The 14,361-nt window shown below is 53.3% G+C and overlaps 7 protein-coding genes across 7 annotated transcripts, besides 1 other annotated feature; 5 read left to right on the plus strand and 2 right to left on the minus strand.

The window, feature by feature from the left end:
• Window positions 1-14,361: part of a sequence feature (contig 1.55 1613..492661(-1)) that runs on past both edges of the window.
• On the plus strand, window positions 828-2,393 carry ANIA_03279 (SDR family oxidoreductase; the record flags this gene model as incomplete). The annotated part of the gene is made up of 2 exons (XM_655791.1): window positions 828-873; window positions 1,513-2,393. The coding sequence occupies 2 exons, from the start codon at window positions 828-830 to the stop codon at window positions 2,391-2,393; spliced, it is 927 nt and encodes a 308-aa protein (XP_660883.1).
• ANIA_03278 (uncharacterized protein) lies at window positions 2,599-4,018 on the minus strand (the record flags this gene model as incomplete). Its single annotated transcript, XM_655790.1, has 2 exons — window positions 2,599-3,543; window positions 3,599-4,018. 2 exons carry the CDS (start codon window positions 4,016-4,018, stop codon window positions 2,599-2,601), a joined length of 1,365 nt encoding a protein of 454 aa, XP_660882.1.
• On the plus strand, window positions 4,332-5,511 carry ANIA_03277 (uncharacterized protein; the record flags this gene model as incomplete). Its single annotated transcript, XM_655789.1, has 4 exons — window positions 4,332-4,623; window positions 4,680-4,766; window positions 4,806-5,025; window positions 5,085-5,511. The coding sequence occupies 4 exons, from the start codon at window positions 4,332-4,334 to the stop codon at window positions 5,509-5,511; spliced, it is 1,026 nt and encodes a 341-aa protein (XP_660881.1).
• On the plus strand, window positions 6,123-7,099 carry ANIA_03276 (SDR family oxidoreductase; the record flags this gene model as incomplete). The annotated part of the gene is made up of 3 exons (XM_655788.1): window positions 6,123-6,570; window positions 6,636-6,982; window positions 7,055-7,099. The coding sequence occupies 3 exons, from the start codon at window positions 6,123-6,125 to the stop codon at window positions 7,097-7,099; spliced, it is 840 nt and encodes a 279-aa protein (XP_660880.1).
• ANIA_03275 (protein CYP567E1) lies at window positions 7,638-9,653 on the minus strand (the record flags this gene model as incomplete). Its single annotated transcript, XM_050612504.1, has 8 exons — window positions 7,638-7,797; window positions 7,863-8,023; window positions 8,116-8,386; window positions 8,451-8,561; window positions 8,620-8,833; window positions 8,910-9,269; window positions 9,340-9,409; window positions 9,474-9,653. 8 exons carry the CDS (start codon window positions 9,651-9,653, stop codon window positions 7,638-7,640), a joined length of 1,527 nt encoding a protein of 508 aa, XP_050468419.1.
• ANIA_10402 (FAD-binding oxidoreductase) lies at window positions 9,999-11,693 on the plus strand (the record flags this gene model as incomplete). Its single annotated transcript, XM_050612505.1, has 4 exons — window positions 9,999-11,011; window positions 11,089-11,303; window positions 11,357-11,575; window positions 11,638-11,693. The coding sequence occupies 4 exons, from the start codon at window positions 9,999-10,001 to the stop codon at window positions 11,691-11,693; spliced, it is 1,503 nt and encodes a 500-aa protein (XP_050468420.1).
• ANIA_10389 (cytochrome P450) lies at window positions 12,004-13,795 on the plus strand (the record flags this gene model as incomplete). Its single annotated transcript, XM_655786.2, has 5 exons — window positions 12,004-12,234; window positions 12,286-12,496; window positions 12,565-12,633; window positions 12,694-13,290; window positions 13,374-13,795. 5 exons carry the CDS (start codon window positions 12,004-12,006, stop codon window positions 13,793-13,795), a joined length of 1,530 nt encoding a protein of 509 aa, XP_660878.2.

A 14,361-nucleotide genomic window follows, 5' to 3' on the forward strand; every position in this document is an offset into this window, starting at 1 on the left:
TGTCTTCCCATATATGCCATGGAGACATAAGCTGCCTTAAGTAATGGCTGTTCAGCCTTGGGTTCATCCTGCGAACGCATCCTCGCGGCCCAGATCCAACTGGTGGGCCTGAAGGGCGGTTCGTGGAGATCGGATAAATCACGGCTTGCATCAAGCTGGCTGACAGGCTGCGGAGTAATAATACTAGTGCTGCACTGGAATAGCCCACGTTTTATAGCAGCGGTGTAATTGGAACACATCAGCTGGGTGGCAGTGTGTAAGAGTGGTCGCAGATAACTCGTGCTCTCGAGTGTAAGACAACCCCTGGTCTGAACTCAAGAGAGACGCCCCGCAGAACAGCGCGATCCGTGGCGAATCGGGTTGGAAGAATTCGGACCACCCGCCCCCACGTACCTAGTCTTCGGCACGGCTCGAAGGAATACGAAAGAATCGGGCTGAGACTGGTATGGTCGGACCCACAGCCCGACGGCTACTTGAGTTAGAACGGGAGAAATATACGACGATTTTGAGAAGGGAAGACAGACCGCGCTGCCTGCGGTACGCACTTCCTCGGTGGTAATTGAGCCGCTCCCATTGCTGCTGAGAGGGGTGTGTAATACATTGGTAATATGCGCGGGCTGCCAAACATGGCTAATGCAAGAGGAGATCGTGCAGCACAGTCAGATTCAGGATCTGTCTTGTGGATTTTGAATGCGTATCACGGCCTGCGGCTAAATCTATGGGCTGTATTTGCAGCAACATGATTGGCTCGGGATATGGGGAGCCGAACTGAGATATCGTCTTGTTTGCTTCGCTTGCCGTAGCCCTAAACGACGGCGTCCACAGCCATGTACATTTGCCCCTTTCGGGATACTACAAATCACCGCTTTCTGGGTATGCGGGTTTTACGCGATGATAGCAGCCTGCGACCGTCCAATGAGGCTCAGACTCGCCGACAGAATGATTCGAGCGAGGCCGCCCTCCTTTCATTGATTAGATAGATGGAAGCCTTGTATTCATGGGAAACCGATAGGGCAGCCTATTTCGGATCCCTGGCTTACTGAACAATGATAGCGGAGGGTAGTACTCCGTAGACTTTTCATGTCGGACGCAAGTCCATCTCACGTGATTCAGTTATAGAAGTTGAGGTACAATGGCCTAATGGAAACAATCGCACTGTGACCCTTATTAGGTAATGCCCGTGATGTGCAATGTGGACTAACCTGGGCTGGCATTTCGAGGTTGTCGGTCGAAGAGAGGCAATATCCGCGAACAATCTAATTCGATCTCGATCGAACCGAATTATATTTCATGTCCGATTTCAGCCTGGCTGTTGGGTTTGTAGAGCATGAGACCGAAGTCGCATCCCGCCACTAAGCACGCAGTCACACACGCATACTAGATGACTTCTCTCAATCTTTCAGTAGACGATATCCCCCGTCTGGACGGGAAGACAGCTATAATCACCGGTATCTACTACCCCATCGCCTTCCCTTTCAGTTGTCAGACTCCGTTGACCCTGGGCTAAATTAGGCGGTTGCTCCGGCATCGGATGGGAGTCTGCCCAGCTGCTCGCCGCCAAAGGAGCCACCGTGTATGTGCTCGATATACATCCGCCTCCCACCCAGGAGCATCAGGGTAGCGAGGAAGAGGAGAGAAAAGCGATCCATTACAGGCCCTGCGATGTGACTTCATGGCCAACGCTCCGGGCAGTCTTCGACGAAGTTCCGCAGGTGGACATCGCCGTCGCGAACGCCGGGGTCTCGGAGGAATGCGACTACTTCGCCGACACCTGGGATGCGGAGGGCAAACTCGAAGAGCCGCGCTACGCAGTTGTGGAGGTGAATTATCGCGCGGTCCTCAACTTTGTCAAGCTGAGTCTGTCGGCCTTTCGCCGGGCTGGCAATAAGAATGGTAGTCTCGTCCTCACGACCAGTGCGACGGCCTATTCGCCCGAGCATAGTTTGCCAGTCTACAGTGCCACGAAACTAGCGCTGGTGGGCCTCGTCCGTGCATTGCGAGCCAGCCTGCCGCATCAGTACGGCGCGACCATCAACGCCGTTGCACCCGCTGCTACCATCACCAACCTCTTGCCAGCCAATCTGGCCGCCCCCATCATGGCGGCGGGGGCGCCAGTCAGCACGGCGCAACATGTCGCCCTTGCAGTCGCTTATTCCGCAACCGCCTCGCAAGAAAACTCCGTGGAAAGCTATGGGAATGATGGACCCGAGCAGCTCGGGCCCGGTCGGTGGAATGGCCGCGTCATTCTCACCCTGGGAGACAAGTGGACCGAGCTTGAAGAACCGCTGGCAGAACGGAGATCAGGCTGGTTTGGGGCCTGGAATACAGAGAAGACCGCGTTTCAGCAGAAGTTGACGGATATGCGATTCGGCGGCTTGAAGGAAGGGGAATAAAAATAGTCCAATCTTTATACGCATGAAGCGAGCCAGTGACAGGGTAAGCCTAAGGTCAAGTAGATTGGGGAGCTAGCGATAAACTTGGGGAAGCCATTTTCACTGAGATTATTTAGAAGCCTATCACTATGGATATTCTTACAGTACATTCACTTCCCAAAAAAAAAAAAGAAAAAGAAAAAAGGTTAAAAGGAGAGACTAAGAGCTACGAGGAAACTAGGGTTGCAAATTGCGCAAAGTCCGGATTCGCTACTAGCCGTTCCATCTGCTCCGCTAATAATCCGACGACAATTTCAACCGACCCATCATTCGCGCGTGGTTGAAAGCTGCATATGCCTGCGAATTGGCCACGGGGCATCCGAAAGGTATCAATGCGCCCGGTAGACCCCACTGCTGGGCCAAAATCCAGCTGGTAGAAGGGGAGCCCGACCCAGGAGGTAGTGACGAGGTCTTCAGCAAACCAACTTGGAAAGGCATTGGCCAAGGGCTGGCGGACATCAGGAATCCCCGCGGCGAGGGTGACGGCCTCCTTAAGCCGTGATGGATCGCGGTTGGCAATAGTTTCTTGGCGGATGCGCGCGGCGATCTCGCCCAGCGGGGTCTCGGGGTTGGTGAGATCGTGAATCGGCATGTTGGTCATGCTGCAGAAGACCACGTTACCCGCATAGTCAGCGGGGATTGAGAGGGGCCTGCGACCATCGATGGCGACGGAGACGTACGAGTTGTCTCGATACGGCGCATCTGGCTTGCCTGTGGGAAAGCGGGCTTTGGAGATGGTTCGCCAGATCCAGGCTACTAGCGCATCGTTGGTTGAGATTGGGGGGAGAGAGGAAGAAGGGAGAGAGGATGCTGCTCTCTTGAGAGTCGCCTGAGCCGCAGCGGAGAGGGAGAAGATGCATGTCTTCGCGCCCCCGGCTGCGAGCTGGAAGGGAGGTTCAGGTGGTGGGGAGGTGGCAGATCCGCGCCAGTCCAGACCGATGAGCTTCCACAGCTCCGGCCTATGCTTCAAGGTCGAGTACTGCTCGGCGGCATGGTCATGGGACACCTGAAGTACGGGAGGTGGCAATGTTTGAGGCTGAGACGTTGCGTGAGGGAACGCCGCAGGCTGCGCCGGGAGGCCTTGGACCTGTCGACAATACTGGGCCCACTTCTCGAAAATCAGGTAGACACCGTAAGCATCGGTGAAATTGATGTGAGAATCCAACCGAGAGAAGACAGCCGCCGGGGATGAAGTTGGCTTGCGCTGCCATGACGCGCTGGGTCGTAGCGACGCCAGCCAGGGGGGCCAGTAGCTGGCCATCGAGCTTGCTGGTCGGGAACCCTTGAGCCTGAAGCTGGCCATAGCTATGGGGGAAAGGACTGTCGGAGCCGGTGAAATCGCGAATAGTCAGAAGCGAGCCAAGCTCCCCCACGGGCCGAATGGTGGGCTGTGTTCGTGGCGGGGCGTCTGCTGGGGGAGCGACGATCTCGCCCGCCAAATCAGGCCATTCTTCGACGACAAGGGCCAACGAGCGTTGTAACACCGAGACCAGAGAATCGCGACCCTCTTCTGGACATGACCATCCCACGATCAGTGCGTTGAAGATCGGGGGCATGATTGCGTCCAGGGGGCTGAATTGATGCATCTTTGCGTTGACCTCGCGGCTCGGGAACGTGGACACTCGAATGATGGGATTGATTGTGAGAAGAGATGAGGTGAAAGATTCCTGCACTCGCTGCAATGCCTCTTCCATACATACCCAGACACTGGCCGCGCGACAAGGGGCTCAAGGCGCCGATGGCAGCGGAGTCATCGCCGACTGCTCCCACCGAGCCCTCTCGGGCTGACCGCATTAGGAAAGTTCCGAATTCTCATGGCATCCAGAGACAATAAAAAAGGCCTTTGCTGGTTTGAGGGTAACTGAAACAAGAAGTTCATCTTTAATCCAAATTATCATCATGCCGTCCGCTATTGACACCGATGCCATTTCGACTCAGCTGTTGCTCAATGGGGTGGCCAAAAGCCACTCGCGATCGGCCTGGAAGCCCTTGATCCACCCGCGTGCCGATGAGACCTGCCGTGAAAATGATGATTATTTCCTGCAACACTGGCCCTTTTCTTCTGAGAAGAGTAGAGAGACCTTTGTCAATGCCGGCTTCGGTCGAGTCACTTGCCTCTACTTCCCGCTGGCGCGCGATGACCGTATTCTGTATGCGTGCAAGCTGTTAACAATCCTGTTTCTCATTGATGGTATGTAGAATGCGCGCTGCCTTGTCTGTTCGGGCTCTGCTAAAGCCGTGGGCCAGATATCCTGGAAGATATGTCCTTGGAGGACGGAGAGGCGTACAATGCCCATCTGATGCCCCTCATGCGGGGAGATGTGCTCCCAAACCGTAAGACATTTTTCCGTGAATTCTAGCTGAACACGCCAGTACCCAGAACTTACTGCGATATGAGAGAGACAGGCGACATCCCCGTCGAGTTTATGATGTACGACCTTTGGGAGGAGATGCGCGCTGCGAGCCCGATCCTAGCGGATGGTATTCTCGAGCCCACCTTCACCTTCATGCGCGCGCAGACAGACAAGGCGCGTCTTTCGATCAAGGAGCTAGGTCACTACCTCGTCTATCGGGAGCGGGATGTGGGGAAGGCGTGAGTCAAGATCCATTTGGCGTGGTGATGCTTGCTAACTCGCGGGCGTCGACCGTCAGTCTCCTGTCGGCTCTCATGCGGTTCACCATGGACCTCGAGCTAACGCCCGAGGAGCAAGCGGCGATGGTGCCGCTCGAGCGTAACTGTTCGAAGCAGATTTCGGTGGTGAACGACATCTGGAGCTGGGAGAAAGAATTGCGCGCGTCGCAGTCGGGTCATAAGGAAGGATCAGTCCTTTGCTCGGGGGTCAAGGTGCTGGCTGAAGCAACTAATCTAGACATCGCAGCGACGAAGCGGCTACTTCAGGCCATGGTCGAAGAGTGGAATCGGGTTCACGATCGGCTCACAGCGGAACAGCTCGCGGCGGGATGTCGTCCGGCCGTCAAGCTCTATATGAAGGGGCTGGAATACCAGATGAGCGGCAATGAGCGGTGGAGTCGTACGACCCTGCGCTATGTTGAAAAGGAGGCAACCGCTAGCGCGTAGGGGGTATGTTTGGAGCCCCCCGCGAACAAGTCGGACAGAACACTGTGGATGCCCAGCACGGAAGGTCTCACCATTTGTTGGACGACTAAAATGTCCATAACGGATTCCGTATTGGACTATGGTGGCTGAGGACTCTGACGCCATTAGCAGCACCTTGAATGAATCCCCTACTACAGCCCTGCTCTTCTGTGAGATATTCCTGATCGCTCCATGTAGTATTTTCCCCTACAACCTGCTTCTCTCCGTAGACCGTATTAGCCTTCTATGTTTCCTCGTCCGGCAGGGCTGTTTACTTTCCTGGGGCTTTTGTAAAACTTAGCTGAGAGTGATTGGGACATCCCCATGGTCATTCAACGCGCTAGGGCCAATTGCAGGTTGTTCGGAGACAGGGGACCCCCATTCTACCTGACACCAAAGCAGAGGCGCTAGCTACGTGGTTGCAAACCAAAAGGTGTTTCTTGTTCTCCTCCCGACGTCAACCCCGGAACTTTCCCTTCCTAGCACTTGGGGGCAAGGAAAACAGAGAAACGAAACGTCTATTCTTTTCCCTCCCTTCTCCCTTGCATCTTCCGACTCCCGCTTTTCTCCTTCTTCTCATCGACAGTTTCGCAATGCCCCGTTGCGCCCTCGTCACCGGCTGCAGTGCCGGAGGCATCGGCTCGGCCCTGGTAGAAGAACTCCACGCGCGAGGACTGAAAGTCTACGCAACAGCCCGCTCCCCAGCCAAGATGAGCCACCTTGCCGAACTTCCCAATGTCACTCTCGTTACTCTCGACGTCGTCGACCCGGCCAGCATTGCCGCTGCAGTCGATACCGTCCGCCAGGATTTGTCTTCGAATGGTGACTTCCTCGACATTCTCATCAACAACGCCGGCCAATCCCTCGTGTATCCCGCCCTAGACACGTCGATCGACGAGGCCAAGCGTCTCTTTGATGTGAATTTGTGGGGTGCCATCGCCGTCGCCCAGGCTTTTATGCCGTTGCTTCAGGCTGCCAAGAATGGCAGTACGCTCGTGAACGTCTGCTCCATCTCGGGCTTCTTGTACGCCCCGTGGATGAGTGAGGATCCTATACCCCGTCGGTCGCGATTCAGCGATGACGTCCGCGCTGACAATTTGCATCAGGTGTCTACAATGCCTCAAAGGCGGCTCTGATGTCTTGGAGCGAGACTCTCCGGTTGGAACTGCAGCCCTTCAACATCCGGGTTATCTCCCTGGTTACCGGCTCCGTCGCCACAAATGTCATGTCGCATTCTGACCTGACCCTGCCCGAAAACTCACTCTACCAGAAAGCGCTGCCAGAAATTCAATTACGCGGCGTGGGGAAGGATGTCTCGAGTAAGAGTGCGCCGGCAGACTTTGCTCGCGAGGTTGTCAAGGATGTCTTGGGCGGAGCGTCGGGACCCGTGTGGCGTGGTGCTATGGCTTCCATGGTGAGGTTTATGTCCAAGTACATGCCGACAACTGTCTTGGTAAGTGCCCTGCGGTCTTTTAATTTCTATTCCTTTCTTATCATGAACTGGTTGCTCACCAATGTCGCGTAGGACCGGGCAATGAAGGGGGGAACTGGACTGGACAAGTTGCCTTGAAAGAATATTGCATAGACTGGTTACATCATAGGATAAAGACTAGTTAGGTCTGTCCATGATATGAATCTCTTTTAATTCTTCCTAGATAATTATCTGTTGGCCTGAAGGATGGTAATCTCCCAGTGGGAGTCTTACACTTCAGTGGATACCCACTTCCACCTGCTTTATAATATAAATCTTGTCCTACCAAATGACATCCGGAGGAGGCCTCCATTCCTATTGGGGTTATAGATAAAGTCCCAGAAAGGTATAAATCGTTTACAAACGGTAGCTAGAAGATCAGACCTTCAATTCATTCGGGCAGACCTCGGTCAAATGACCATATTTCAGCACAGTAGTCACCTCAATAGCCCACAAACAGAGGAGCCCCAGCACAATAACCCTAACTTGAAAAGACTATTTATAAGTATTTAGTTTCTCATGCTTACAGAAATCGGTCAAAACATATTGGGGACACTCTAAGGTTCAGTTCAATGACTAGCTTGATGCCGTTCCACATACCACAAGGTTACCTATATTCACTTCTACACTTTCCCACTCACTTGGCCCGTGGAAGTACCTGCGTCATAAGCTTTGGCTTAACCCACAAGAGATGCATGGCCGCATCCCTGTGCCAGTCCAGCTCATCGTCCACCAGCTTCAGGTCATACCGGTAATAAAGCTTTGCCAAGGTCAACCGCAGTTCCAACCAGGCCAACCTATCCGATCATCGTCAGTTAACCGTCCCGGATCTTCATGGGTAACCTGCGGGAGGAGAGCTCACCCTCGGCCCAAGCATGAGCGTGAGCCCATTGAGAAGGGTTGACTAGCCTCCAGTTGGTCCTTCTCACTCAGTCTTATCCAGCGCTCCGGACAAAAGGCCCACGGGGTATCAAAATTTGCCGGGTCCATGCTGGCAGCCAATGGGTTTGTGGAGACGATTGTCTATGGACGAGAAATGTCAGTTGTCTTTTTCGCTCTCATCATCCGGCTTAAAAGGGGTGAAGAAACCGGAAACAATCTTCATATTGCCATACTTTCTCTGGCACAAAATGCCCGTCTATCATCTCTCCGCCCTCCGGCACCACCCGTGGCAAAGCCAATGCTAGCGGAGGAAATATACGCAATGCCTCAAGGCATACCGCGTGCAAATACTTGAGTGAGGAGGTGGATTGTCCGTTGATCTCCTCGTAATTTCTAAAGGCGGATCGGACCTCCTCCTGCAGTGTCTTGAGAATGCGCGGATTACGACCGACGTAGTAAATGACAGTTGCCAGACATGTGGCTGTTGTTTCACTCCCAGCAATGCTGTGGTCTTCTTTCAGCGTCGCTCTGGCTGGCAAGGAAATTGGGGCAGTTGATTGATACGTACACAAAGTCCGAGGCGTGAGCGGCTAGCTGGATATCTGATATCTGGGATGAGTTGCGCTCTAGCAACAGGTAGCTCATAAAGTCTTTCCTGTTGGTCTTCTGCTGGATTCGCCTAGACAATTGACCGTGAGTATCCCAGCAGTGATGAACGCCGAATGGGGGTAGAGTACCGTTTAACCAAGTCGATCGTATACGTTTGGTGTTTGATCGCGCCATCCATGAGTTTGTTTAACCAGCGTGGGTTGAGCTTTAGAAAAACGCGGCCAATAATTGGGAAGCGTTTCAAAAAGTCAGAGAGGCCTGCCTGTCCCATGCTTTCTAGAACAACCGCTATCCAGAAATGAAGACTCCCAGTTTCGAGCCCATGGAACGACTCCCCGAAGGCTAGTATATGTGCGGAAAATACGGTCAGATTGGCCGGGACAATGAAACCTTACAAGGAGTGAACAATTGAACTTACCCAGCTCGCCAATGATGTCGAATGTGAGCAAATTAGTCCACATCGTCATATCAACGCCATCTTTCGAGTTGCCCCGTTGTCCAACCTGGTCTATAAAGTCGTCAATGACACGTGTGACAAGACCTTCCTGCTCACGCAGTGATCGATCTGAAAAAGCGGCGGAGAGAAATTTCCGCATCGCGCTGTGTCTTGCTGGATCACGCTCGCTGACAATCGAGCTGGCTTGATCTGCAAAGTTTCCACCATCGTAAAAGTCGCTCTTGATGAACGTGGCCCGGCCTTTTCGCGGGGCGTATATATCTTTCCACGACTGCGCGGTGTTGAAAGAAAGCTCATTTGGAGCCACGCGCACGACAGAACCTATAGGGTTCAACCCCAGGGATATCAGAACGGGTTCTTCACAACAGAATTAGGATGACCATATATTCACCGTATTCTGCGTGCAAATTGAGAATATCGTATGGTTGCCGGCCGCCCATATAGGACCATGAATAATTTAGCTATATAAGAATCAACAATGAGGATTTCCAGGGTTGGCAAATCGAACGTTCCAATGATACGGACATTACTCAGAGCTGATAGCCTGGGGCCCGGGAAGTGAGCCAGGGGATGAGACACAAATGCCCGGATCAATAGTCGGGCTATCCATGTTATGATTCCCACGAGCGCGCTCGCTCCAATGAGTACCAACGCGGGTTGCCCTCTGAAGTGGTCCATTGTCTCACAAGTTCCATATGGCACCATAGGTCTGTGTGGATATGCACTTATTCACTGTAGGTATGCATCTAGAGACCTTTTGTAAGATTCTTCGATCAGGCGCTGCGGGACCAGCGGCTCCTGCATCTGAACCACTGGGATGGGACAAAAGCGCGGCCCCCACCCTCCCCCGTCCAAAAAATACCATGCAGGTACGCTATCAATTGGCTCTGCCATGATGGATTGAAGGTCGGGTATACCGCATTAGTACGACTCCGGGGACGGCGATGCCCAGAAGAGGAAGTTTCCGAAGAGATCAGGATAAGGGCTTTAAGCTGTGCCCTTTGCGTTCTGCAACCCATAGCCAGGTACTCCCAACTGCAAACGACAATGATGTCAACCTTCTGGCGCCATACGTTAATCTCACTGCTCACTGCAGCACTTGCTGTTCGCACTTCAGCGACGAGCAGCAAGTCCGCGTGTGCGCAGCTGGCGGCCAGCTTCCCAGAATACACCACTGTCTCTGGCTCAGCGTCGTACACCACAAAAATCGACAGCGTTTGGTCCCAGACCTGCGTGGAAGACGCGTACTGTGTGTTCGAGCCTGAATCTTCCAAGGATGTCTCAACCGCGATTGGCATCTTGCGCAAGACGAAGACCAAGTTCGCAGTGCGCAGTGGCGGCCACATGCCCAACCCCGGGGCCAACTCGATCTCACATGGCGTTCTTATCTCTCTTTCGCGATTGAACACTCTCGAGCTCACGGCCAACCACGAGGTTGTTCACATTGGCCCGGGGCTTCGATGGTACGATGTCTACACTTGGCTGGCCGACTACAAGCTGACCACGGCCGGAGGCCGATTCGGCCCAGTGGGCGTCGGCGGCTTGCTGCTCGGAGGAGGCATCAACTACTACGGATCGAAAGTTGGCTGGTCCGCTAACAATGTGGTTAATTTTGAGGTGGTCCTCGCCGACGGCTCCATTGTCCAGGCCAATGCCAGCTCCAACACAGACCTTTACTGGGCGCTGAAAGGAGGCTCGCAGAACTTTGGCATCGTCACGCGGTATGATATGAAGACTTTCGCCATCCAAAATGTCTGGGGTGGAACTCTGGCCTATCCAGCCACTTCGCTCGATGCCTACATCCATGCTGTGGCAAACTTCTCCTCCCCCGATGGAGGATCTGCTGATCCCCTCGCTGCGGCCGATCCTTTGCTCCTGATGTATCCCAATACCAGCCAGATTCAGCCCGCTGCTGTCCTGCTCTACAATGCTGCTATTGAGAACCCCGCCGCACTCAAGGCCTTCATCGACATCCCCGCCGTGAGCGACTCCGCCGCCGTACGCACATTCACGAATTTCGCCGTAGAGCAAAACTCTTCCTCCTACTGGGACAGAAGCAGCCGGTAAGCCGTCCTCGCCTTCATGGCATTCTATCCTTCTTCTTTGGCTGACCGGAGCTTGAACCCATTTTTCTTACCAGGCGTTCTTTCTGGGCCACCGCCGTGAAAGCAACACCGGAGGCAGTCTATCTCGCCAACACCACCTTCATCCAGGCTGCCATGGAGCAAGTGTCCGATTTGTCGGATTTACTCACTAGCATTACTTACCAAACCATTACTGAGGACTGGCTTGATGCTGCGCGTGCTTCGGGAGGAGACGCCATCGATCTAGATCCCGCCGATGGAGCGTTCCTCGGTAGGCACCGAAATAGTCAAAATGGATGCGCGCGATCAACTAACGATATCTAGTTCTGTTGATATCCAACACGTGGACAAACGCCGACCACGACGACCGGATCGTCAGCTTTTCCGAGAATGTCATTGCCGAAATCGAGTCAAAGGCCAGGGCTGCTAACGTCTATTACCCCTTCGTTAACCTCAACGATGCCGGCCCGAGCCAAGCCCCGTTCAAGACATATGGAAAGGGCCAATCGCTTAGAAAATTGAAGACCATTCGGAAGAAATACGGTAAGTTTTGTCGTCCAGGCCCCTCCGTCGGAGATTCTGCTAAGCTCCAAGGTGTGATACAGATCCTTCGGGGGTTTTCCAAACTCTGTCGCCCGGGGGGTTCAAGCTGGGGGCGTAAAGAGGGATACTTGCTAGCACTATAGGGGTCGAGTCGGTCTTTACCTAAAAGGGGCAGATGCAGGGATCTTTCTCACTGATCCGAACTGGGATGGTTTACCAAAACGGGGTGGATCCACTCGCATGCCATCCATGGATTGATTCTTCGGATATTGCCTAATCTGGATGCACTGGCCTAATCGGGCTACGCTACGGGATGGCCCGCCAATTTTGCCTCAGTCTCCATGGTATACTTCACAGTCAATAGCACGTCCTGCTTAGAGATAGACATAGACAGAATTCACAAGTTATTGCGGCTATCGTCCTACATCATGATTCTCAAACTGATCCCCGTCACAGGGGGCGCGGCCCTCCTTCTCCAGGCCAGTGCTCTTCTTTCTTTTGCCTGGCTTTTGCTGGCTTGGGCGTCGCGCCGCAGACGCAACAGACTGATACCCGGGGTTTATGTGGCTGGTCTGAAAAGTGGCAAAGTTCCTCTTTCGCAGGCTCGCCAAGCCTTCATCCACGGGTGCGCCGACCTTATGCTCGAGGGCTATCAGAAGGTACTCACCAGGCAGAACATCTTTCCAAACCATCGGCTGATGTCATGCTAGACACAAGGGGGGCTATTCTACGTCCCTTCGCCAGCTGGGGAGCGCTTGATGATTCCCACCAAGTATCTGGATGAACTCAAAAATGCCGCGAACGAGGAGGTCGACTTCACCGCCAGCTTCTCGGAGATGTTTGAAGGGCGATATACAACCATTGGCCAAAAATGGCATTTACATCCGGATGTTGTCAAAAAGTCCCTGAACGCAAACCTTGGTACGGTTATCCCTGCTGACAGTATCGATGGATTATTCCCATGCAAGCTCTCACAATTGCGTTTACAGAGCTGATTATGCCCGATGTATACGACGAGATTGTCCACGCATACCGGTCTCTGTTAACGCCATCGCACGGTGGGTTTATGCTACTACCATACTACCGGGATGGCTAACTAATCGATGTATGAGAGCTAGATTGGCAACCGGTCCGGATGTCCGAAATCTTCACACAAATCATCTCACGAGCATCGAATCGCATGTTGGGGGGCAAAGCCCTCAGCCGAAACCGCGACTGGACGGATACGTCCATCAACTTCACCACCGATACGTGGTTGGCCTCGCAGCAGCTCAAACGGTACCCGGCATGGCTCCGGCCCGTCATCCAGCATCTCTTGCCTGAGATGGGGCGGGTGCGCCGTCACTTTACTGTTGCCCGTCAAGTCATCTGTCCAATTGTGCAGAAGCGGTCTGAATCTGATAATGACACCAAAAAGCCTCTCGACCTCCTGCAGATGCTCTGGGAAGGTGCCGAGCCGGTTGATCAGACTCCAGAGTTCATGGCCTATACTGCCCTGGCCATTTCATTTGCTGCAATTCGCACTAGTTCCTCGGTGCCGACCCATCTGCTCTACGATCTGTGTGCCCGGCCAGAGTATATTGCGCCGCTGCGAGAAGAGATCGAATCAGTGCTTCGCGAGGAAGGGAGTATTTTCACCAAGGCGGCTCTGAATAAACTGCTCAAGCTGGACAGCTTTATGAAGGAATCTCAACGGTTCAATCCTCTCTCTCTCCGTGAGTCCCGTCAATTGCCCTCCGTCCATTTTTTTGACAAAAGCCATCCGGTCACTGACAGTGGACGACATAATCATATATAGTCACTTTTGGCCGAGTCATCCAGTCAGACCGCATCCTCCATGACGGACTAGTGATTCCAAAGGGCACGATCATCGGCGTGCCCGCCCACGCGATCTCGCAAGATGGGGATTTCTACCCATCCCCCTCGACATTTTCACCGTTTCGATTTGTCCCCTCAGCTCCTGGAGAGAAGACGGCCGGGTTTGTCACCACCAACGCATCGTCAAGTCTGAGCTGGGGGTACGGGAAGCACGCATGCTCTGGGCGCTTCTTCGCGGCCAACGAAATAAAGCTGATCATGGCCTATTTCTTGCTCAACTATGATTTCCAATTTGCTGGAGGTCGGACTGAGCGGCCCGCTAACTATACATTCGAGCTGCAGAATATGCCGGATGAAACGGTGGAGGTGCTGGTGCGACGACGAAAAGACGGAAACCTTTAGGCGTATGAGTGGTTGACGGGCAAAGGGCAGAGGGCGATGGAAAGCATGGTCTGTTGGGTCCAAAATCGCAATTCCAGCCTGGTGTTTGGATACTCGTAGTAGTAGGTAGTCGTCGCGCCAATGCTTATTGAGTATTACTGTAGATGTTTCGCACCTCATACGATTTTAGACTCTCAACAAATCACTCGTCCATGCGCACTTGGATCCCCTAGTAACTACCAAGTAGATGCCTTAGCAGATGCCAATAGTATAGTGGTCGTGGTGCTAGGAATTCCTCTGGTACATGCATCAGTTAATACTGCCGTACGCGACTACGTAAGGAAATCGATTGGAATATTGGGTTGGAACTCCCGCTGTTCGAATAAATCTCGCAGAATTATGAGCACCATGGTATCCTCAGGGCTGCATCAAGTGTCGATTATCCACTATGAAAGAATATATCAGGGTGCATGGGCGGGATATAGCTAAGGACTTCCGCAACTGACATATCACCAATAATCCGGCCCAAGCAGTCCCTTGGTTAATATATCGAGCTGTAGCACCTGTAAACCATGCACACCCAATAC

This window comes from Aspergillus nidulans, chromosome VI (genome assembly GCF_000011425.1).
Source record: "Aspergillus nidulans FGSC A4 chromosome VI".
In the NCBI taxonomy this organism is placed as follows: domain Eukaryota; kingdom Fungi; phylum Ascomycota; class Eurotiomycetes; order Eurotiales; family Aspergillaceae; genus Aspergillus; species Aspergillus nidulans.